We start from the raw sequence: 25,521 nt of genomic DNA, 5'->3' as shown, positions 1-25,521 counted from the left end.
AAGGAAAACTTCCAAATTCATTCTATGAGGCCAGCATTACCCTAATGCCAAAATCAAAGAAAACTATAGGCCAATATCTGATAAACATAGATGCAAAAATCCTTAACAAAATCCTCAACTGAGTTTAATAATATGCTGAAAACATCATTTATCAAAATCAAGTAAGATTCATTTCACAGATACAAGGGTTGTTCAATATTTGCAAGTCAAACAATATGATACATCATATTAACAAGGGAAAAAATAAAAACCATATGTTTATCTCAATAGATGTAGAATAAAACATTGACAAAACACAAGATCTATTCATAATAAAAATTCTCAACAAGTGAGTTTAGAGGGAATATACCTCAACATAATAAAGGAAATGCTTAGCTTAACATCATACTCAATAGTGAAATACTGAGAGCCAAGAGTATCCATTCTTACCACTTTCATTTAACACAGTGCTGGAAGTCCTAGCTGCAGGAAACAAACAAGTAAAAGAAATAAAAGGCATTTAAATTGGTAAGGAAGAAATTAAACTGTCATTATTTGCAGAATAAATAATGCTATTCATAGGAAACCAACCCTCAAGACTCCATAATACTATTAGAAGTAACAGATTCAGTAAAGTTTCAAGATACACAATTAATAAACTAAACTCAGTTGTGTTTATATATACTAGTAACAAAGTAGCAGAAATTTCAAAAAATCCCATCTTCAATTACATCAAAAAGAGTAAAATACCTAGGTATAAACAACCAAGAAGGTGAAAGACTGATATTCTGAAAAATATAAAACATTGATGAAAAGAGAATGATGAAAGAGAATGAAAATAACATGAACCAATGGAAAGATATTCCATGCTCATGGATTGAAAAAATATTGTTAATATGTCTCTACTATGGAAAGCAATCCAGATTCAATATAATCTCTATCAAAATACTGATAGCATTTTTTCAAGGAACTAGAATAATCCTAAAATTTGTAGGGAACCACAAAAGACCCTGAATAGCCAAAGCAATCTTGAGAAAGAAGTACAAAGCAATATGAAAGAAATTCAAGTGTCCATTGATAGATGAATAGATTGAAAAATGTGGTATATATGTACAATGAAATATTAGTCATAAAAAGAAATTGATCTTGTCTTTTGTGACATGAGTGGACACAGAGTGCATTATTCTTTTTTTTTTGTTTTTTAGATTTTATTTACTCATTCATGAAGGACACAAAGAGAGAGAGAGAGAGAGAGAGGCAGAGACAGAGGCAGAGACAGAGGCAGAGGCAGAGGGAGAAGCAGGCTCCCTGCAAGTAGCCCAATGTAGGACTCTATCCTGGATCCTGGGATCAGGACCTGAGCTGAAGGCAGACACCCAACCACTCTGGTGTCCCCAGAGTATGTTATTCTAAATGAAGTCAGTCAGGCAGAAAAATGACAAACCATATGATCTCATTTATATGTGGAATCTAAAAATAACAAAACAGATGAAAAAAAAAAAAAAAAAGCCAAAAAACAGACTTAAATACAGAGAACAAACTGGTGGTGTCCAGAGGGGAGGGAGTGGAGGGCATGGGTAAAATAAAAGAGATTAATAGGTACAAACTCCCAGTTATAAATAAATAAATCACAGAGATGAGAAGTTCAACAAAGGGAATATAGTCAATAATATTATAATACTGTGGTATGGTGACAGATGGTTACTATATTTATTATGGTAAGAACAGATAATATATGAAATTGTTGAATTAATTTGTTGTTCACCTGAACTAGTAGAACATAATGTAATTATACTTCATAAAAAGAAAAACAAAAGGAATAAAAGTGGATGCACAACATATGAAAATTTATGGAATTCAACAGCAGCATTTCTGAGACTTAAATTTTTAGCTATAAAAGTCTTAAGAAAAATAAACTCAAATAAATGATCTGATATTATACTTCAAGGAAATACATAAAAATAGGCTAAGCAAAAATTAGAAGGAAAAATAGTAAGTATTATAGCAGAAGTAAATGAAAGAGCTTATGAAAATAGAAAATATTGGGATGCCTGGGTGTTTCAGTGGTTAAGTGCCTGCCTTTAGTCCAGGGCATGATCCTAGAGTCCCAGGATTGAGTCCCAGATCAGGCTCCCTGCATGGAGGCTGCCTTTCTCTCTGCCTGTGTCTCTGCCTCTCTCTCTCTCTCTCTCTCTCTGTCTCTGTCTCTCATGAATAAATAGAAATATTTAAAAAAAATAGAAAATATCAACCAAATAAGGCTCCATTATTTGAAAAGGAAAAAAAAAAAAAAGAAATCTTTAGCTAAACTCACCAGGAAAAAAAGAGAACTCAAATAAATAAAATAATAGTTAAGAGAATAAACTTGATCCTTGAACAATGTGGAGATTAGAGGCACTGACTCCCCATGCTGTCAAAAATCCAGGTATGATTTTTACCCCCCCCCCAAACTTAACTACTAATAGCCTACATAAACAATTAACACATTTATTTTATGTTAATGTGTTATTTACTGTATTCTTTATAATAGAGAAAGAAAATGTTAAGAAAATCATAAGGAAAATACATTTAAAGTATTCCATTTATTTTTTAAAAATCACATATAAGTGTACCCACACAGTTCAAATAAGTGTTTTTCAATGTGCACATTACAATTGATATGACAGAAATACAAAGATCATAAATGACTACTATGAACAAGTACATACCAACAAATTGGCAACTTGAAAAAATGGATAAATTCCCAGAAACACATAATCTATCAAGCCTAAATCAGTAATAGAAAATGTGAACAAAACAATAATTCCATGTGATCAATAATCAGAAACTTGTAAACATAGAAAACACCAAAACCAGATTTTTTTCAGTGGCAATTCCTATTAGACATTTAATGAAGGATTAACCCCAATCCTTCTCAAGCTCCTTCAAAAATAAAATAATCCAATTTAAAAATTGGCAAAAGATCTAAGTAGGCATTTTTTTCCAAAGAAGAAACATAAATGGCTAACAGGTACATAAATAGATGCTCAACATCTCAAACCATCAAGGGGATTAAAATCAAAATAACAATTACATATCATTTCACACTCATTAGAATGGCTATCAACAAAAAGACAAGAAATAACAAATGTTAGCAAGGATGTAGAGAAAAATATTATGTAGTGTTGGTGGGATTATAAATTGGTATAATCATAATGGAAAATGGTAGAAGTACATCAAAAAAAAATTAAAAGTAGTACTATCATAACATTCCAAACATTGGAAACAGCTTAAGTGCTAGTTCACAGATAAATGGGTAAAGAAAATGTGGTACACATACAATGGAATGTTATTCAGCCATAAAAAAGAAGAAAATCATGCCATTTGTGTCATGGATGAACCCCAAGGATTAAGCTAAGTGAAATAAGTCACACAGAGAAAGACAAATACTTCACAATCTCACCTATTGGTAGAGTCTAAAAATATGAAATTCATTAAATAGAGTAAAATAGGGGCAGTCCCGGTGGCTCAGCAGTTTGGCACCACCTTCAGCCCAGGGCATGATCCCGGACCCCAGGATCGAGCCCCACATCGGGCTCCTTGCATGGAAACTGCTTCTCCCTCTGCCTGTGTCTCTGTTTCTCTCTCTCTCTCTCTCTCTCTGTCTCTCATGAATAAATAAACAAAAATCTTTAAAAAAAATAGAGTAGGTTGTCTTTTAGTTTTGTTGACTGTTTCTTTTGCTGTGCAAAAGCTTCTTATCTTGATGAAGTCCCAGTAGTTCATTTTTGCTTTTGTTTCTCTTGCCTTCATGACGAGGGCAAAAGACATGAACAGAAATCTCACAGAAGAAGACATAGACATGGCCAACAAGCACATGAGAAAATGCTCCGCATCACTGGCCATTGGGGAAATACAAATCAAAACCACAAGGAGATACCACCTCACACCAGTGAGAATGGGGAACATTAACAAGGCAGGAAACCACAAATGTTGGAGAGGATGCGGAGAAAAGGGAACCCTCTTACACTGTTGGTGGGAATGTGAACTGGTGCAGCCACTCTGGAAAACTGTGTGGAGGTTCCTCAAAGAGTTAAAAATAGATCTGCCCTACAACCCAGCAATTGCACTGCTGGGGATTTACCCCAAAGATACAGATGCAGTGAAATTTTGGGACACCTGCACCCCAATGTTTCTAGCAGCAATGTCCACAATAGCCAAACTGTGGAAGGAGCCTTGGTGTCCAACGAAAGATGAATGGATAAAGAAGATGTGGTCTATGTATACAATAGAATATTACTCAGCCATTAGAAACGACAAATACCCACCATTTACTTCAACGTGGATGGAACTGGAGGGTATTATGTTGAGTGAAATAAGTCAATTGGAAAAGGACAAACATTATATGGTCTCATTCATTTGGGGAATATAAAAAATAGTGAAAGGGAATAAAGGAGAAAGGAGAAAAAATGAGTGGGAAATATCAGAAAGGGAGACAGAACATGAGAGACTCCTAACTTTGGGAAATGAACTAGGGGTGGTAGAAAGGGAGGTGGGCAGGGGGTTGGGGTGACTGGGTGACAGGCACTGAGGGGGGCACTTGATGGGATCAGCACTGGGTGTTATTCTATATGTTGGCATATTGAACACCAATAAAAATAAATTTAAAAAATAAAATAAATAAAATTTTAAAAATTTAAAAAATAGATTAGAATAATGTGCCATTGACTGACAATGGGGAAACCGGAGAAATACTAGTCAAAGGTATATTCAGTTATAAGATGAATACACTTTTGAAGTCTAATGTATAGCATGACAACTATAGCTAAGAATACTGTACTGTTTTCTTAAAATTTGCTAAGAGAGAAAAAGAGTTAATACTTATTCTTCTCAATCTATTCCAAAAATTAGAAAAGGAAGGAAAACTTCCAAGTTCTTTCTATGAGGCCAGCAGTACCCTGATACCAAAAACAGATGAAGACTCTACTAAAAAAGAGAAGTAAAAAAAAAAAAAAAAAAGAAAAAAGAAAGAGAGAGAGAGAGAGAGAGAGAGAGAGAGAATTATAGGCCAATATCCCTGATGAAAATAGATGCAAACATTCTCCACAAATAGTAGCAAACTGATTTCAAGAATACATTTAAAAAAAAGCATTTACCACAATCAAGTTGGATTTATTTCTGGGTTGCAAGGGAGGTTCATTATTTGCAAATCAATCAACATGATACACCATATCAAAAGGAGAAAGGATGAGAAACATAGGATCATTTCAACAGATACAGAAAAAGGATTTGACAAAGTACAATATACATTCATGAGAGAAACCCACTACAAAGTTGGTTTAGAGAGAACATACCTCAACATCATAAAGGCCACTTATGAAAAACCCACAGCTAATATTATCCTCAGTGAGAAAAAAATGAGAATTTTTCATATAGTCAGGAGCAAGACACTCACCACTGTTATTTAACATAGTACTGGAAGTCCTAGCCACAGCAACCAGGCAACAACAACAACAACAACAACAACAACAACAAGAAAGAAAAGAAAAGAAAAGAAAAGAAAAGAAAAGAAAAGAAAAGAAAGAAAGAAAAGAAAGAAAGAAAGAAAGAAAGAAAGAAAGAAAGAAAGAAAGAAAGAAAGAAAGAAGAAAAGGCATCCAAACATGCAAGGGAGAAGTAAAACTTCCACCATTTGCAAATGACATGATAGTATACATAGAAAACCCAAAGGCTCTCAAAAACTGCTAGAACTGATAAATTAATTCAGTAAAGTCGCAGGATTCAATATCAACATACAAAAACCTGTTGCATTTCTATATACCCAAAACAAAACAACAGAAAGAGAAATTAAGGAATCAATCCCATTTACAAGTGCATCAAAAGTAATAAGATACCTAGGAATAAATCAAACCAAAGAGGAGAAAGACCTGTATTCTGAAAAACACTGATGAAAGTAAGTGAAGATGACAGAAAGAAATGAGAAAACATTCCATGCTTATAGATCGGAAAAACAAATATTGTTAAAATGTCTATACTACCCAAAGCAATCTGCACATTTAATGCAATCCCTATCAAAATACTAACAGCATTTTTCAAAGAGCTAGAAAAAATAATCCTAAGACTTGTATGGAACCCCCAAAGTCCTCATATAGCCAAAGCAACCTTTAAAAAATAAAAGCTTGAGGCACCGCAATTCCAGACTTCAAGTTATATTACAAAGCTGTGGTGATCAAAACAGTACAGTACTGGCACAGAAATAGACATATAGATCAATAGAACACAACAGAAAACCCAGAAATGAACCCACAACTACATGGTCAACTAATCTTCACAAATGGAAGAATAACCAATGGGAAAAAAAGACAAATGATATTGGGAAAACTGGGCAGTCAGATACAAAAGAATGAAACTAGACCACTTTCTTAAACCACACACAAAAATTATTTCAAATGGATTAAAGAACTAAATATGAGACTTGAAACCATCAAAATCCTAGAGAACACAGGCAATAACCTTTTTGACATCAAACATAGAAATTTCTTTCTAGATATGTCTCCTGAAGCATGGGAAATAAAAGCAAAAATAAAGGATTGAGACTACATCAAAATAAAATAAAAGGCTTCTGCAAAGGAAAGAAAACAATAATTAAAAAAAACAAAACAAAAAGACAACCTTTAAAATGAGAGAAGATATTTGCAAATGACAGTCTGATAAAGGGTTTAGTATGAAAAATATATAAAGAACTTATAAAACTTAATACTCAAACAGTGAGTGTTTCTGTTTAAAATTTAAAAATGGGCAGAAGGCATAGACATTTTTCCAAAGATGACATTGAGATGGCCAACAGACAGATGAAAAGTTGCTCAACATCACTCATTATCAGGGGAATCCCACTCAAAACTCTAATGAGATATCACCTCATACCTGTCAGAATGGCTAAAATCAACAACACAAGAAACAAGGGGTTGATGGTGAGAATGTAGACAAAGGAGAACCCTCTTATACTGTTGGTGGGAATGCCAACTGGTACAACCACTCTGGAAAACAGTATGGAGGTTCCTCAAAAAGTTAAAATATGGGGCACCTGGGTGGCTCAGTTGAGTAAGCATCTGCCTTCGGCTTAGGTCATGATCCCAGGGTCCTAGAATCAAGCCCTGCATGGAGCTCCCTGCTGAGCAGGGAGCCTGCTTCTCTCTTTCTCTCCCTCTGTCTATGGCTCTGCCTACTTGTGCTCTCTCTGCCAAATGAATAAATAAAATATTTTTTAAAAAGATGAAATATATGATCCATCAGTTGCACTATTAGGTATTTACTTAGAGAATACAAAAATACTAATTCTGAAGGGTACATATATCGTGGAGGATCCCTGGGTGGCTCAGCGGTTTGGCGCCTGCCTTTGGCCCAGGGCATGATCCTGGAGGCCTGGGATCAAGTCCCTCATTGGGCTCCCTGCATGGAGCCTGCTTCTCCCTCTGCCTGTTTCTGCATCTCTCTCTCTCTCTCTCATTAATAAATAAATAAAATCTTAAAAAAATGGGTACATGTATCCTGATGTTTATAGCAGCATTATCTACAATAGCCAAAATAAGGAAACAGACCATATATCCATTAACTGATAAATGGATAGAAAAGATGTGATACGTATACACACACAGTAGGATAATAAGTCAGAAAGACAAATACCATATGATGTCACTCATATGTGAAATTTAAGAAACAAAACAAGCAAAGGAAAAAAAGGAGAAAGGGAGGCAAACTAAGACACAGACTCTTCACTAGAGAGAACAAACTGATAGTTACCAGAGGGGAGATGAATGGTGGGGAGGGTGAAATAGGTAATTGGGATTAAGGAGTAGACTTGTGATAAGTATAGTGTGTCATATAGAAGTGTTGAATCACTATGAAACTAATATTACACTATATGTTAACTAACTGGAATTTAAATAAAAACAATGTAAATGGTCTCACCACAAAATCAAAAACAAAAAAAGGTAACTATGTGAGGTGAAGGATGTGTTACTTACCTCTATTGTTGGAATCATTTCACAACACATACACATTTACATATGTCAAACTATTGCATTGTACATCTTTAAGTTTAAACAATGATATTGTCTATCTTTTCCCAATAAATCTTGGGAGAAAATTAAAAAAAAAACAAATAAGAAAACTATGACCCCATGATAAAAGCAAATCAATGCATTTAAAAAACAAATAGGTAATTGACTTAAACAGGCATTTTACCAGTAAGATATCTAAGTGGCCCATTAGCCCATGAAAAGTTACTCAACATTATTAGTCATCAGAGATATGCAAGTTAAAATCACAATGAGAGATTATTACAAATCCAGTGGAATGGCTAAAATTTAAAAAAGAAAAAAAACTTGAAAACTATTAATGTAGATGCAGATGTGTTAGAATTGGTATACTCATGCATTGCTGTAAGTAATGTAAAATGGTTCTGTAAGTTTGAAAATTACCTGAACATTTCGTTAAAAAAATATTTATTAAAAAAATGTATTTATTCGAGTGAGACGCAGAGAGTGGGTACAAGTAGGGGAAGGGACAAAGGGAAAGAATACCCAAGTAGACTTCCACTGAGTGCAGAGCCCAACATGGGGCTCCATCCCACAAGCCATGAGATCAGAACCTGAGCCGAAACCAAGAGTCAGACACTTAAATGACTGAGCCACCCAGATGCCCCAGGACATTTCTAATATACAAATATACCTATCTTATGACCTGATTATTCCCCTCCCAGATATATGCTCAAGAGATATAAACTCATATATCCACCAAACAACTCACAGAATGTTCAGAGTAGCTATATTTATAATAGTCCTAAACTAGAAATGACCTAAATGTCACTAACAAGAGAATGCATAAATAAATGATGCTATATTCCTATAATAAAATACTGTTTAGTACTAAAAAATAGCAACATTCATAAATCTCAAACTCATTTTATTTAGCAAAATAAGCTAGACACAAAATATATATTCCATTTATATAATGGAATGATGTGATTCCATTTATATAAGACATAAAGCTAATAAGATCAGACACAAAAGTGCACATATTGTCGTATTCCAATTCCTTGAAGTTTAAGACAAGCAAAACCAATACATTTGATAAAAATAATAATAGTGGTTAATTTGACTATGAAATTGTGCATATAAAAAGAAAAGTGGCATCAAAGTGCCTGTACAGTGCAAGGATTGGCCTACGTTTTGATCTGTTTGGTGGTTAACTAGATGTATAAAAAAGTAAAACTGTATTCAATTGTACCCTTAAGATCTGTGCATTTTAATGTATGAAATTTATGCCTCATCAGAAGACTATTAAAAAATCCTAGAATTAGAAAGGGAAAATGCACATATAATACCCTGAATCATACTACACTTGATAATAAAGAAATGCAGCATGGATAAAGATACATCCAGTAACAGGTGAAAATGAGAGGGAGTGTGGGAATCATAGTTTTGGCCTTAGAATACAGTAAAGCATTTGAGCTTTAAGTTTTGTCATAGTTGGGCAGCCCCGGTGGTGCAGTGGTTTAGCGCCACCTGCAGCCCAGGGTGTGATCCTGGAGACCTGGAATCGAGTCCCACGTCAGGCTCCTGCATGGAGCCTGCTTCTCCCTCTGCCTGTGTCTCTGCCTCTCTCTCTCTCTCTCTCTCTCTCTCTCTCTCTCTGTGTGTGTGTCTCTCATGAATAAATAAAAACCTTTAAAAAAAAGTTTTGTCATAATTAATAAACTCAAGGTATCATTCCAACTTGTTTGAGGAGATGTTTATGATTAAAATATAGAGTATTATGGTCTTAAAAGCAAAAATAGTGTAATAGGGAAACAAAAAAATTACCATTTTCTGTGTGGAAATCTACAAATAGTAAATGATTATGTAAGATATTGAAGCTGATAAAAATGATCATTTAGCTCCGTATTGCAGATTATATTGACAAAGATAGGAATTTTTTTAAGATTTATTTATTTTTTTAGTTTAGAATGAGAGAGAGACTACAGGAGGGGGAAAGGGAGGGAGAAAATCTCAAGCAGACTATGCTGAGGGTAGAGCCCAACGCAGGACTCGATCCCAGGAACCCAAGATAATGACTTAAACTGAAGCCAAGAGTCTGACATTCAAACCAATTGCACCACTTAGCAAAGACAGAAATTTGATGGAAGAAATAAGATAGATATCTTTAACATACAATGTTCATAACTAGTGTTCTCTTCCCTGCTTGTGCTCTCTCTCAAATCAAATAAAACCTTAAAAGAAAGAAAGAAAGAAAGAAAGAAAGAAAGAAAGAAAGAAAGAAAGAAAGAAAGAAAGAAAGAAAGAAAGAAAAAGAAAGAAAGAAAGAAAGAAAAGCAGTTTTGGTCAAGACACAGCAATGTGGTGCATGCAGAGCCTGATCCTGACATGAGCCAGTTAGATGATTGTTTTCTGAGCTAGAACTGTGGGCAGGGTGAGGCCAACTGTAATGATGCTACTGAATATTCGGCATTCTTGTCAGATTCCTGAGTTTCACAGTAACACTAAGTATTTTACAGTTATTATGACTATTATATAGAGATAAATAATTTATAATATTTTTCTGTTGGCTTCAGGGAATAAAATACCAAGACCAAAAACTAATTAGTGTTCATATGTTCATAACAGATAAAAATATATTCAAAGTTTTTTTATAAAAATAAAAGAAAGTAGTAATATTAAAATACTGAAATGCATAGAAAAATTCAAGGCACAGTCAGCAATGGAAGCAACAGAAAAAAAAGAAAAAACAATCATCTAACTGGCTTATGTCAGGATCAGGCTCTGTGTACACCACATTGCTCTGTCTTGACCAAAACTGCTTTTCTTTTGTTTTCCTTTTTAAGATTTTGATTTGAGAGAAAGAGAGAGAGAGAGAGAGAGAGAGAGCGCGCACAAGCAGGGGGAAGGCAGAGGGAGAGGGGGAAGCAGACTCCCCTCTCAGCAAGGAGCCCAAAGCAAGGCTCGATCCCAGAACCTTGGGATTATGACCTGAGCCAGAGGCAGCTGCTTAACTAACTGAGCCACCCAAGCAACCCAACCAAAATTGCTTTTCCTGGTGTTAGCCATGGTAATCAGCTCAGCCAGGGGCCTGAGCTTCCTTGGACTTGCACACGAGAATACTGCAAGTGCTGTTGAGGCACAAGGAATAGTGGAAGCAGAGCTCAGACATGCAAAGTGAACTTAGGCCCTAACAACAAAGAGAAAAATCAGGAGGATTATGGAAGAGAGATGTTAACTCAAGAGACCATTTCACTTCAATTTCTGTATCTTTTTTTTTTTTTTTTTTTTAAATGTAAGTGGCACTTTGGTGGTCTTGGCTTTAGTTTTTGGTCTTGGTCTTTTATTCCTTAAAGCCAAAAGAAGAAGATTATAAATTATTTATCTCTACATAATAGTCATAATAAGTGTAAAATACTTAATGTTGCTGTGAAACTCAGGAGTATGACAAGGATGACCAATAATCAGTAGGGTCATTGATCACAGTTGTTGTTAACTCTGCCTAACTAAATACGTCCTGATAAAAAATTAACAATCATAGACACTCAGAATAAGGATACACTCATTCTTTCAGATGATATAGTTCTATCTCTTAAAATATAAAAAAAAACAGACCCAAAATATAAAAAAGCAAGTACAAAAACCTAGTGAAATGAATAGGAACATGAAAAAAATAAAAGAAAGCCCAATACTTTGGGCTCCATACCAGCAATAACATTTAAAGTGGTACTATTTAAAATGGTAATGCCTAAGTATAAATTTAACATAAAATATCTACATAAAGAAGGCCACAAAATTTCACAGAGATATATAAAAGAAGGGCTGAATTTAAAAAAATGAAGTACACAAATTGCTAAGATTTTACAGAGCTAGAAGTTGGCCACTAAAAGTTTTATTTACATAATTCTCTGTAGTTTCCTGTATGACTAAAATATTTCATGATTAAAGAGAGCCCAACCATGATGGTAGTGTAGGAGGATCCTGAGCTCACATCCCCACATGGACACACCAAAGCTACAACTATGTATGGAGCAAGTCTGAGTGTGAAAAGCTCGCATGTGGCTAACGGTACAAAGGAAAAGTTACAACTAGGAAGTAGGAGTGGCAGATGAGGTCTGGTTGGGACCCATAACCCTAGCACTGTGACCCACAAACACAAATAGTATCACAGGCATGGATGTCCTCTCTGAGGAGGGGGCTCAAGTTCCACATCAGTCACCCCTCATCATCCCACCCCCACTTTGGGGATCTGCGTAAGGAAAACTAGCCACCATAACATCTGGCTTTGAAAATCAGGAGGGCTTCATTCTGGGAGTGCCAGAGGGTTATAGATACTCAGCTATAATGGGCCCGTGCACAAACTCACTCGTCTGAGACTCAGCACGGAGGCAGCATTTGAAAAGTGCCTGGGCCACTTATGGAAACAACCTAAGTGTTCATCAAAAGATAAATGGATAAAAAAATATATATATATTGTGTATATATATATATATATATATATATATATATATATATATGATGGAATATTACTCAGCCATTTACAAAATTAAATACTGCCATTGGTGACAATGTGGATAGACCTAGTGGGCCTTGTGGTAACTAAAATAAGTCAAAGACAAATAACATATGCTCTCAACTTATATGTGGAATCTATAAACTAAAACGGATCAACAAACAAAATCAAAACAGCCTCAGAAATATAGAAAACACACTGGTGGTTGCCTGAGGAAAGAGAGGTGGGACAATGAGTGAAATAGATGAAGGGGATTAAGAGATACAGTATATAAGATATAAAGTACAGGATATGGAAGTATAGTCAATAATATTATAATAACTATATGTCACCAATGTATGGTGACAGCTTTTCATAATGCATATAAATGTCATACAACTATGTTGTACATCTAAACATTTGTTCTGGAGAGCCCCATCGAACTAAGAATTTGACCAGCAAGTACATCTAAAAAAGGAGGTGAAATTAGGACTCAAAACTAGAATACTCATTAAAAGTCTGTTTTTGAAGTAATTAGCCTGACCTTGTAGTCACTTAGCTGCCCACTTAGCAGACCCAGATGCTTGTCTTTCTCAACTCTGGTTAAAGATGGACCTTTATTATTTTTAAAAAAGGTAAAACCACACTATATATTAACTAACTGGAATTTAAATAAAAATTTGAAAAAAAGAACCTTTGAGACAGACAAAATTGACCATTTTAAGTCATCTTTTCGCTAACGAATTGCAACAGAGATAACACGAGCTTATTCAACCTTTGGTAATACTCGGTATAATAAAAGTTTTATATTTAATGCTGATTGAAAATTAAAAATAAAACATAAAAATAAAAAAGGTAAAACAGAATTTTCTGCACAGGGACACTAGACACAAGTAAGCATAAATTTAACATTTGGAAAATAAAGGGCTGACGTGAAAGGCTCCCTATATAATAAACATTTAGACCTCTAGCCTTTTCTCCTACTTTGTTCTCACAGTATTGGTCAACCAGGATTATTTGATCCAGGTAACATTATCTGAGGACTACAGCCATTCTTATATTTAGAATAATTTCAGCTATCACTTCCTTAAATATTTTTCTGTCCACTCCCTACTCTCCTTCAAGGGCTCCAATTATAGTTTCATTAAATCACTTGTTCATGTTCCTCACATCATTTTGTCTCTACTCCTTTTCTTTCATTCTTTCATTTATTTATGTATTCATGAGAGACACAAAGAGAGAGGTACAGACACAGGCAGAGGAAGAAGAAGGCTCCCTGCAGGGAGCCCCATGTGGGACTCAATCCTAGGACCCCAGGATCACAACTTTAACCAAAGGCAGATGCTCAACAACTGAGCCACCCAGGTGCCCCTCTTTCAGTCTTTTTGTTTTGCTTTAGTGTAGAGTTTTTATTAACTTAAAGTTCACATCCTTTCTTCTGCAAAGTCTAATATGTCATTACTCCCGTTTGGTACATTTTTCATTTCAAACATATTTTATATCTCTAAAAAATTATATATAGGTCTTTTCAATATCATCTATTTCATTCTTCATGTTCATATTTTCCTTTAAATTCTAGAACATACTTAAAATATTTATTGTTGCTGTTTTAAGTTCCTTATCTCAATTTCTATAATCTCTGTTATTTCTGATTCTGCTTATATTGACTAGTTTTCCTCTAGCAATGGATCACAGATTGTTGCTTTCTCATTATGTATTGTAACTGGATATAAGATACATGCAGAGAAATGCAAGTATCATAGGGACTCAGCTCAATGACTTTTCACAATGTGAAAATATTTGTATAACCAGACCAGAGCTCAAAAAATAAATATTACCAATACTACCACTTAAGTCCCTATTTTGCCAATCTAATCCAAATATACCCAATGATATTCCATCATTGCTAGAAGTAAAAATTTTCTTCCCTAATTCTGTTTGAACCTGTCTTACAGTTATGTTGGTTTAATTATTAAGATGTTAATTAATTTGACACTTTGTATAAGAGTCATGTTTTTAATTTTCTATGATCATACCCCTACAAGATATAAACAACATGGTTATGTTTTGCTGTCATTGTGATTCATCATTATCTCTTAGAAAGATATATAGAAATTTATGGATGAAATGATATGATGCATAGGACATATTTTAAACTCATCTATTGGAGAAGGGATAAGAAGTGGGGAAGAAGAAATAAAATATTATATGTAGATCATTATTAAAGCTGTGTGGTCACTTGTTGACTCTGGATAATTAACTTATGAGACTCATTATACTATTTTTTGAGAATTTCTATTTAAAAATATCTCTTTTTTTTAAATAAAGATAAGTAGAGGCAGTCAAGGAGAGAGACAGAGACAGAGATATTAAGAGCAATGGAACCCTTATTTTGTATGCCAAATTAGTGATAATGAGATTCAAAGAAATCACATTGCATAAGAAAGAATAACAAATTACAAAAAAATAAAAACTGGAACAGCCCAAAGATTGCCTTTATAGGATTATCATCTCCTGCTATATTGTATGAAATAAGGCCTCTTTCTGCAGGGCCTAACGTAATTCTGGAAGTAAGAATGGCTCTAGGTTATATTGAATCTCACCGCACACTGGGTAAAATACTCCACAAAGCTCTGAGTAATGAATTATTGGCTTCTGATTAAGAGCCAATATCAATTTAACAAAAACAACCAGAGTCCAAAATATAGAAAATTATCATCATTCTCCTCCTCTGGCTTTCAGTTGTGAGTCAAAGAAAAGCACTAGGCAACTTGAAAGTTGTGACCAGTAGACATGCCATCCAGAGACAAATACAGGTTGTTACCTGCATGTTATGGACTGAGGAGAGGTTGATAAAGTGCTTGGAGGTAAATACTAGTTGTATACGTCGGGGTACATGGTTTTCTTGGAAACATAACTTTCAGAGTGTTGTTTCAGTGCTAAGGTACTGAAAATGCTGAGTCATCAGTAATAAAATGTCATTGTTGACAGCCTTTACCAAAAAGAACATTGAAGCACCTTGAAAAATTAAGGTTCTTTCTTTCTTTCTTTCTTTCTTTCTTTCTTTCTTTCTTTCTTTCTTTCTTTCTTTCTTTCTTTCTTTCTTTCTTTCTTTCTTTTCTTTCAAGATTTTATGTTTTTGAGAGAGTGAGCACAAGCATAGGGAGGGGCAGAGGGAGAGGGTCAAGTATATCCCCTGCTGAGTGGAAAGCCCAGCATGGGGCTTGACCTGGGGCTCAATCCCAGGACCCTGAAATCATGACCTGAGCTAAAGTCAGACATTTAACTGACTGAGCCACTGAGGAGCTCCCCAAAATAAGGTTTTTCTTAACCCTCAAATGCTTAATTCTGGAAGGCCTAGAAAATTGGTCTACTTTTCTGTTTCTTTTTTAAAGAAGTCTCTTTATCTGGAAGAATAATGGTAGTATCTACCTGTCAGTATATACTTGTATTGGCTTTCACTAGTATGTCCTGCACACAAAGAGTCAGAGAAGAGTCAAGTATAGAAAATGCCCTTTGGAAGCACAATATTAAGACTATGAAAGAACACAGATTCAATTGCACTTCAGCGCTATATCTTTGCAAAGTCTTCCTTTGTGATGCTTTCTCAGAGGTTGTGCTGGTAAGAAGGCAAAGATTTAGAGTCACTGCTTGATCATGAGATTGCATGCAGATCACTGTTAAATGAGTCTCCCATTCCTACAGTGTAAGGGGATGCCTGGCTATAGCTCTAACCAGCTTTTGATACATTGAGCTGGAAGTGAATCAATTAAAGTTCAAGTAAGTTTGCTAAACTTAAGTCATCTTTCTGGAGAGGAATTATACAGGCTTGCTTCTGTAAAGTATACATCAGTTTGGAAATTTACCTCCAGGACCTTCTTTGCTTTCTTCTATCAACATTATTGTTTAAGATATTCCTTTGTTGAGGGACACCTGGGTGGCTCAGTGGTTGAGCATCTGTCTTCAGCTCAACTTATGATCCTGGGGTCCTTGGATCAAGCCCTGCATTGGGCTCCCCATAGGGAGCCTGCTTCTCCCTCTGCCTATGTCTGCCTCTCTCTCTGTGTCCCTCATGAATAAGTAAATGAAATCTTAAAAAAAAAAAAAGAAATTCCTTTGTTGAGCTTTCAAGGAGAGTCACATATTACTCAATGGCAAATTGCTATAAGGATTAAAAGAATACATGAAGAGAATTATATATTCTTTTAGATATGTCAAGGGCTGAACAGTTTCTGAATTTAGAAATTTATAAACCTTTCTTGAAGAATGTATGATTGTATGAATAATACTCACCAGCATAATTAAGAAGAATAAGGATTAAAATGGGAAATAATTAAGATTAGTAGAAAAAAGAGAAATACTTGGTAATAAATAATGAACTATTATATAAATGTATTTGTCATATGTATGTACAAATGCACATGTATTTATACACATATATGCATGCCTTTAAAGAGTGAATACTACTGCAAAGGTTTTTAAATATACAACTTCATAAGCTTCTTTTCCCATTAAAGCATTCTGGAGAAGTGAGCATATTGGAGCCAAAAATAAATGAGGTGTGTGTGTGTGTGTGTGTGTGTGTGTGTGTGTGTGTATTGTGAGAACACGAAAAAAACAAGAACATAAAAATAAGTGAAACACATGGTTTTCCATTTTCTTCAAATTCTGCCTTGAATTGTGTTTTGCTTGATCCATTTATAGTCTTCAATTCTTGCCAATACAGTTAAAATGATCTCAACACAATTTTTAATGTCTTTGTTTTGTTTGCTCTTTGGTATGGTTTGTAATCACTTTAAGGTCAGTGACCCATTCATTTGAAGTTATCTTTCTGATGCCTTATTTTTTGGGACTGCTAACAAATTAGGCATAAGCCATTTTTCAGTAAAGGAGGTGACATTTTATTTCTGTAAGATCATGTAATAACCCATTTTGTGTGAAGGAAGGGATATTTCCTGTATGACTTAGAAAATATATAGCAACCTGTCTTATGTTTCTCAACCACTTTGTAACAATACAAGGGGAGCTTTGATTTGCTGCTTCTTTTTCCTTTAAAAAAATAAAGTAAGTAATTCTTTGTGCTGTTCATCTTATATATATTATCTCTAATCTTTAAATAACCTGGAAAAACTACGATCATTGTCCTTCTTTTCCTGATGAGGAACCTGTAACTCAGAAGTTTAAGTAACTTGGTTCCTGTCACGTAGCCGGCAAATGTTCCTGGGCATTAGATCACACCCTCTTTTTTGACTCCTTTTCTTTCTGTCCTTGGCAAACTACTCAGATTACTCAATTGAGAAGTATCTTCCTTCACAAATCCAATAACCAATGTAAACCAGAAAAGAATACAACAGATTTTATGGGTTACCATAATCTAGAACAGGAAGTACAGATTCTATTTTTTTGAAGTGGTTAGGGGTTATGTGCGAATTACATGGGCTTAAGGAATCACTATGCCTTTTACTAGCTCTTCAAAAGTAGCAGGTAACTAAACTGAAACTCAGTTTACTTATCTATATATTGGGAGTATAATAGCATCTATTTCATAGTGGCATTATGCAGATTAAGTGGGAAAATAAAGTGCTGAGCACATTGGCACATGAAAAGCATCTGCAAATATACGCTAAATATCCAATTTTTGCTAATGCTTAATATTCGACAAATAGTTGTGATAAAAGTGAGGTTCAGAAAAAAACATGGTTTGAATGTAATGGCCAACAGTCTTGTGACTCAGAGTGTGTTCCCAGAATAGCAGAATCAGCATCACATGGCAACTTTATAAATGCCAACTCATGGGCCCCAACCAGATGTACTGAATCAGAATCTCTGGGATAGGGCAAAGTTGCCATGTGTTAGTACTTTCTAGATGCTTCTTATGTGTGCTACTGTGAAAGTCACTGATCCAGAGGTTAGGAAGCATATTTATTTTATATATTGCCTACCACTCTATTAGAAAACATTGTGTAAACTAATAAACACTACCACGCAGCTATTGAATCCTTTGTTATCCATACACAGTTCACAGTGATAAAGATACTGAGGACTGTGATTCCTTGGTAGCAGTGATGGTCTGTCATATATGTTTGGCTTCAGAGTGTGGGACACATATTGGGAATTCAAGATATAGGTTTACTTGATTAATTGGTTTGGCTAAGTTTCTTTTAATTAGCTGGCAAATCTACTTATTTTACAATGTTTAAAACATATTAAGCCTATTTCACATTAAATATATATACTTTGATAGTGGGCATTGAGGAGGGCACTTGACGGGATGAGCACTGGGTGTTATGCTCTATGTTGGCAAATCGAACTTCAATAAAAAATATTTAAAAATTTTTAAAAATCTAATATAATTTTCAGAGTAATTTATAAATAAGTATAAGAGAAACATATTTTTGTGTCAGAAATATTCTGAGTCTGTTTTTTTGGTGAGGGAGTAGGGTGGACTACTGTTTTGCTTTTTTGGTTATGTGAAGAAGTGCCCTGGGAAGAACAAGATGAAAGAGAAATAGTGAATAGTCTGACACATGTCACACTACAGACTATCAAAAGAGAATTTGGTAAAATAATGGCCAATATTTAGATCCACAAATCAGAATATACTATAGAGAATAATTACACAATAATTGTTTTATTTTTCTCAGAAAATGCACATTGAAGTGCTAATTAAACTTCAAGTACAACGATCCAGATTGCTAACTTCACTATAATCATGATCATGATCATTGTCAAGTACTGCTTAAGCACCTATGATGTTGGAGCATTATGCTAGGATGTTGCAATTTATTAAAATTATGTAACATATTTAAGAGATGGGGAAGATAATCAACTGTGAGCCCTGATTGCTACTTTTTTTCCCCATTTTAAAGTCTTTATTTACATCCGAGAGCAGCATGGCATCTGAGAGACAGCTAGGCCATTGTGATCGAATAGACCTGAGTGACTGTGGATAAATACCTATCATCAAAGCATAGTGTTATGAAATTCCAGCACTCTGCTTGTTACATAAGATGTGCTCAATGAAAGTTATTACTGTTGTCATAGCTATGATGATGAAAATGAAGATGTAACTTAGCAGGTGCATAAGCAGTTGACAGACTAACCCTTTCTCTTCATGCTGACAGGTAAGTAACTACTTATGTCATCTTCTGAAAGGAGGCTGAAATGTTTTCTCTATCTCCAATTTCTAAATGCTCCAAAAATAGTGTGATTAAGTTTGGAAAAACAAACCTTAAAGAAAATTGCCTTTTAGAAACCCAAAGAAATAAACATAGAGTGCCAGACCATCACAACATTGTATAAAATGCTCCTATAAAGGACATTTGAGTTCAGTGGCCAGAATCTTTGAATTTAAAAGGGCAACATTTTCATTGTAAAATCATTATACCTTAATGGAATTTACTATGAGTAAATTAGAAAAACACCAAAGTAAGATCGTGACCTCTACATTTAACTTCTTCAGATTGCTAAGTCTGCAAGTTGATTAATAAAAAATGTACACTGCCACATTTTCTAAAGTGTGAATATGTGTACCTATGACTACACATATGTGGTCACAGAATAATCATACAGACAGCTAACTTGCTCTGTTCTTATAATAAATAAATGCTGCATCTTAAAGAAAGAAAAGTATGGATCTAAATCTACCTTAATTCTTCTAAGACCCAAGGACATAAGGCAAAGGCTTTGGCTTCATCTGGTAGTATAAAGTTTAGCCCAGCTCCAACACTTATTCAGTGCAAGCTACTTACCTTCCTGAGAATTAGTTTCTCCATCTGTGCAATGAGACTGATAATAGTATGTACTTAACGTACTTAATAGGATTGGTATGGGGACTAAAGAGAATAATTTTACATGTGCCTTGCCTACAGTAAGTGCCCAGTAAATGTTAACTTTCATTATATTTAAGTTACACACAAAATAGGACCAACATCCCATTCCTATAAATTCCCTTAATTAATACCTCATCTTAATGTAGTGTTGTCCTAGCCCCCCAAAAAACGATTCAACAAAGAAAATACAAAAGGAAATCTCAGGAATAGAATTATGGGAATGCCAAAGATAAGGCTGCAAAAATTAATGATGAGTCAATAATTCAAAACTGCAAATGCAGGATATTTACTGATTTCAAAAATACTTTCCATTTCTATACAAAGATTTTGCACAACTTCCCACACATTATATTACCATTGAATTCAGAGTAAACCTATGTCTCCCTTCCTAATGTTTGGAGCCATACAGCATATTCCTTACCCTCATTTTCTTTTTCAGCTCGTTAAGCCAAAATACAAGTCTAAAATATCAGAGTTTAGCTTCTGAGAATATTAAGTGGAACTATTCTATTTGAGGAATATTTATTTTTCTATAGTCACATTATGTTTCCATTTTTTTAAAAAAAAGAAAATTAAAGGCAAATGCTTTAGACTTTAAAAAGGGTCTTTTTTTTTTTTTGTCAGCTTTGGAAGAAGAACATGACAAAAGAACACCTCATCTTTGGGAAAACAGCAAAAGGCAAAAACAGATCATCATGAACAGAAACTAAATTACACAGTAGAGTTGAGCTACTAAGATATAATTGATTCTGCCAGGATAAAAATGGAACAGAACCAAGAGATTATAATGAGAATCATTTTGGTACTAAAGAAGACCCCTTTAACAATGGGTGTGCATTCGAATCCTAGTGTGATCATTATAGGCTCATTTTCCTTGTTCATGTTCCCATGATAAAGGCCTTAAGAGAAGCACTGGCATTTTAAATTGCTCAGTCTCGCTAAATTTTTTTTTTCTTTCTTCTTAGGTAAAATTATGTTCTCGTGTTACTAGAAGGATGTTTTGGAGAGCAAGTAGTGTGAATTAGCAGTCAAAAGTGAAGGCAGTGCTGGAGAATCAGGGTATTGACAAGGGAAGAGAAATTACCTGTGGGCATTTGCTCCAAGGTCCCCACTCGGACATGACACATTCACTGGGACACAGAAGAGAGCAGGACTGAGTTTCTGGGGGAATTTCATCCTGGTTGCACAGGCTGTTATCCACGGCTCCCCCTTCACCATCAGCAGCATTCATGCATCTGCAAGGCAAGATCACAGGATAAAACAGTGGAGACTTAAAACAGTGGAGAGTAAATTTGGTTGTAGCTTAGATATAGCGTAGATCTTCCCCTCAAAGATAATCAAACATAAAATAAGGCCAGCAAAGAAATCAAGGGGAAAAAATTTTCCTTCTTCAGCCAGTTGACCTTTATTAAGTGATAACCCTTTAGTCGGAGCAGGAGAGAACGATGGAAACACTGGGGACCACTGTAATCCCTCAAGAACTCTCCATGTCAAGAGACCTATGCCATTTTTACTCAGGTTCAGCACAGAGTGGATTTTCTTTTTACTGTAACAAATCTTGAAGACTCTTCTTCTCTGAATGAGTTCATCACTTTGTAATAGTGAGACACTTCACAATTCCTAGGACTTAGACCTTTCCTACACTTTTATCTCACATCACCCAAACTTCCCTAATATTTGTCCAACACATTTAAAGTCATGGCCAAGGAATGTGAAACATAATTGAACATGTTTTTCTTTCAGGTGTTTTCTGCATTTCAGTAAGGAATTTTGGTTTCATGAACCAAAGGGCAATATGTAACAGCATTTTCATGCAGCATTTGGGGAAACAGTACGCAGATTCTTGGCCTAATCTGTGTCGGACTTTGAGATGAGTGCTAGCAAAGGCAAGATAATCATGCTATTTATCCAATCCAATCAAAATCAAAGTGTTGTACCAGTATGCCACTATGTATCCACCAGAATGGCTTCAATTAAAAAAAAAAAAAAAAAAAGGAAAATATCAAGGGTTGGCAAGAACATACAACAACTCTAACTCTTCTTACTCTGCTGGTTGGACCATAAACTCTTTGAAAAACTAGTTTGCAGTATTTACTAAAGCACTATATATATATAGTATATATATATATATATATATATATATATATGATATATATATATATCATATAACCCCACAATCCCATGCCTATTTATATACACTAAAGAAATGTGTATGAATGTGCACCAATAAAGAAAAAAAACTGACAGAACATATTCATATTAGAACTATTTGTAATCATCCACATTAGAAATAGTCCAAGTATTCAACAACAAGGTCAATAGATCAATATGTGGTGGTAAATGGTGGGAAAGCATGAGCTACTGTTAAATGACAGAGCATGAGTGAAGCTCAAAAATACAAATGCTGCACAAAAGAAGCTAGACACAAAATAATTTACTGTATGATATCATTCATAGAAAGAAATAGGCAATATTCATCTATGGTGTCAGAAGTCAGAATTGTGGTTACATTTGGGGGAATGGTTACTTACTACTAGGGGCTTAAGGTAGTCCTGGTAATATTTTATTTCTTGGCCTCAGAGCTGGTTACACAGTAGTATCCCTGTTGCATAAATTCATTTAACTATACTCATATGAGGGGGCATTTCTCTGTATTTACATTAAATCTCAATTAGAATTTTATGTTTGAATTATTTTTTTTCAAAAATGTTTAAGGAATACCAGCTACACGTAAGCCTCTTTTGCTAGGCATGGGATACAAACTTAGTATTTATTTATTTATAATAATTCATTTAGTAAATATTTTTGAGTACTGACTATGTACTAAGCCTTTGCCTGGCTGCAGGGGCAAACACTCCCTCCCCACAAAGAAGAAAGAACGAAGATCCCTACTGTTATGATATTCTTCTTCTAGTAATAATAATCACAGTGAAGGTGAAAATGACAATGATGACATAAGTGGTGCCATTTGCTGATCTGATCACTTGAGATACAATGGCACAGGAATAAACATTTTAAGACAGACATGCTGGAGAGCTATTGGTGCTCTCCAAATCATGCTTGGCTAGAATGAATTATCCTATACATTAGGAGTTTCTTTTATACATATAATTTTTTTTAATTCAGGAAAATTGCAATGTAGCCTACTATGTTGTACAGAACATAGTAAGCTTTATGACTTGCTAAGTAATAAAAACCTGTACGTTGTAAAAATGAAGTTAACATAGAATGGTAGAAGATGTAAGTAATGCCTTCTAATATAGGGAGGCATGGTATAGAGTCATCTATGGACTTTAATTTCTTTTGTGGTAATAGTCAATAGTGGAAGGAAGGACCACAAAATAGCTTATATGTCTTGCTCCGGACAAACTTAAAAGCTGGAAATTGCTTTCCTTCTTGCCTGCACACTATCAGCTGACATTCTTTTATTATTTCACTTAGAAAAAGGAGATAGGACTTCTAGTCAGTGGCATCCAGTTGAATGTACGCATTAGTCTTTGTTCACTCCTAATATGCCACAAAAACAATAGTAAAGGAATTTGTTACAAGAACCACAAAAAAAAAAAAAAAAAAAAAAACAAAAAAAAAAAAACCCAAACAAAGAAAACTCAAAAATCCAAGGCAGAAGGAAAGGCATTACCCTACAAGACAAAGAACATGGGTGAGGACAAAGAAAACAAATGGAAAATAAGTGAACTAGACACTAGATGAACTACTATAGACTACTATAGCAGGAAGGCTGAAATACTAAGACTTCAAGGAAAAAAGAGAAAGTAATTCCATTTACTCCACAAAACACACAAAAAATTCAGGAACGTGGGGCACCAAGTACCTCTGGAAATATGGATGAGGCTGAAAAACTGGAAGATTTGGGATCCCTGGGTGGCGCAGTGGTTTGGCGCCTGCCTTTGGCCCAGGGCGTGATCCCGGAGACCCGGGATCGAATCCCATGTCGGGCTCCCGGTGCATGGAGCCTGCTTCTCTCTCTGCCTATGTCTCTGCCTCTCTCTCTCTCTCTCTCTCTCTCTCTCTCTCTCTCTGTGACTATCATAAATAAATTAAAAAAAAAACTGGAAGATTTATGAAAGTATGTTTAAGAAGTACCTGGGCCCTCAGATCTCCTCCTGCAATCCACAGGGCTATGTGATGGCCCCTCCCCTCCCCCTGCAGGTAACTGAAGATTTATTATCTGGAGAGGATCACAAAAAGAGACAGTCTTTGAGCTAGAGAACACATGGCTCGCTTAAGGATGGGAATATCATACTGAAAACAAGGGTTTAAGTACAAGTTAACACACTGGAAGAATTATTACAAACCTAGTGCTTTAAAGAATGTAAACTATTATCTTACAATTCTGTAGTATACAAACCCAATATGGATCTCACTAAGCTAACATCAATGCTTTGGTAGAGCTGGATTCCTTTCTGGAGGCTGTAGAAGAGACCACTTCCTTACCTTTTTCCAGGTTCCAGGGGCCACCCTCATTCCCTGGGCATGGTCCCTTTCTCCATCTTCAAAAACAACAGACTTTCATCTCTCTGTCCCTTGAATCTGTGGTCACATTTTCCTCTTTCTCTTTCATATCCCTTTTCATGTTTAAGAACCCTTGTGAATAACTTGTCCCACCCAGACAATTCAGAAATATCTTTCTGGCTCAAAATCCTCACCTAATCACATCTGTAAAGTCCCTTTTGCTGTGTAAGGTGACAGATCCACAGACTTCAGGTATTAGATACGGCTCTCTTTGGGGGGCCACCGTTCTGCCTACCACATCAACAGCCTCCTTTCATTAGGTTCCCAAAACAGTGGCTGCTAGGATTATCTATTTTCAACATGATTTATGAAAAGACTTTTCTGGGGGTTTTGGCAAGCCCAAGAGTAAAGACTTAAAAAGACTGAAATTGAAGATGTTCCCAAATGAAAATGCCCCTGCGGTTACACCCTGCGTCATCAATTTCCTTCCCATATGTCCCTTCAATTGTTACCTCATTTCTACTCAAAACTCAGAGCAAAACTGCTTTAAAGCATATTTGTTTTCCCCACAGCCTTCCCCCCACTTCCTTCATGACTATCTTTGAATTTAATCACACTTCTATTACCATTCCAGAGAAACCTCTTACCTGGATCATTAACAGACTCCCCATTGCCAAACTCAACAGTCAATTGTCATCTTAGTAAATTTCTGAGAACCATTTGAAACAAC

At 35.2% G+C, this 25,521-nt stretch overlaps 1 protein-coding gene across 1 annotated transcript in view; it reads right to left on the bottom strand.

Annotated features, from left to right (window-relative positions):
* THSD7B (thrombospondin type 1 domain containing 7B) overlaps positions 1-25,521 on the bottom strand; it is a 725,201-nt gene that overhangs the window by 68,414 nt on the left and 631,266 nt on the right. The window contains exon 16 of the mRNA XM_038565098.1: positions 21,403-21,553. Coding sequence (XP_038421026.1) covers positions 21,403-21,553 — 151 coding nt within the window. The remainder of the gene's footprint in view (positions 1-21,402; positions 21,554-25,521) is intronic.

The sequence above is a fragment of the Canis lupus genome, chromosome 19 (assembly GCF_011100685.1).
Source record: "Canis lupus familiaris isolate Mischka breed German Shepherd chromosome 19, alternate assembly UU_Cfam_GSD_1.0, whole genome shotgun sequence".
NCBI lineage: Eukaryota > Metazoa > Chordata > Mammalia > Carnivora > Canidae > Canis > Canis lupus.
This window is presented reverse-complemented; position numbering and strand designations above follow the sequence as displayed.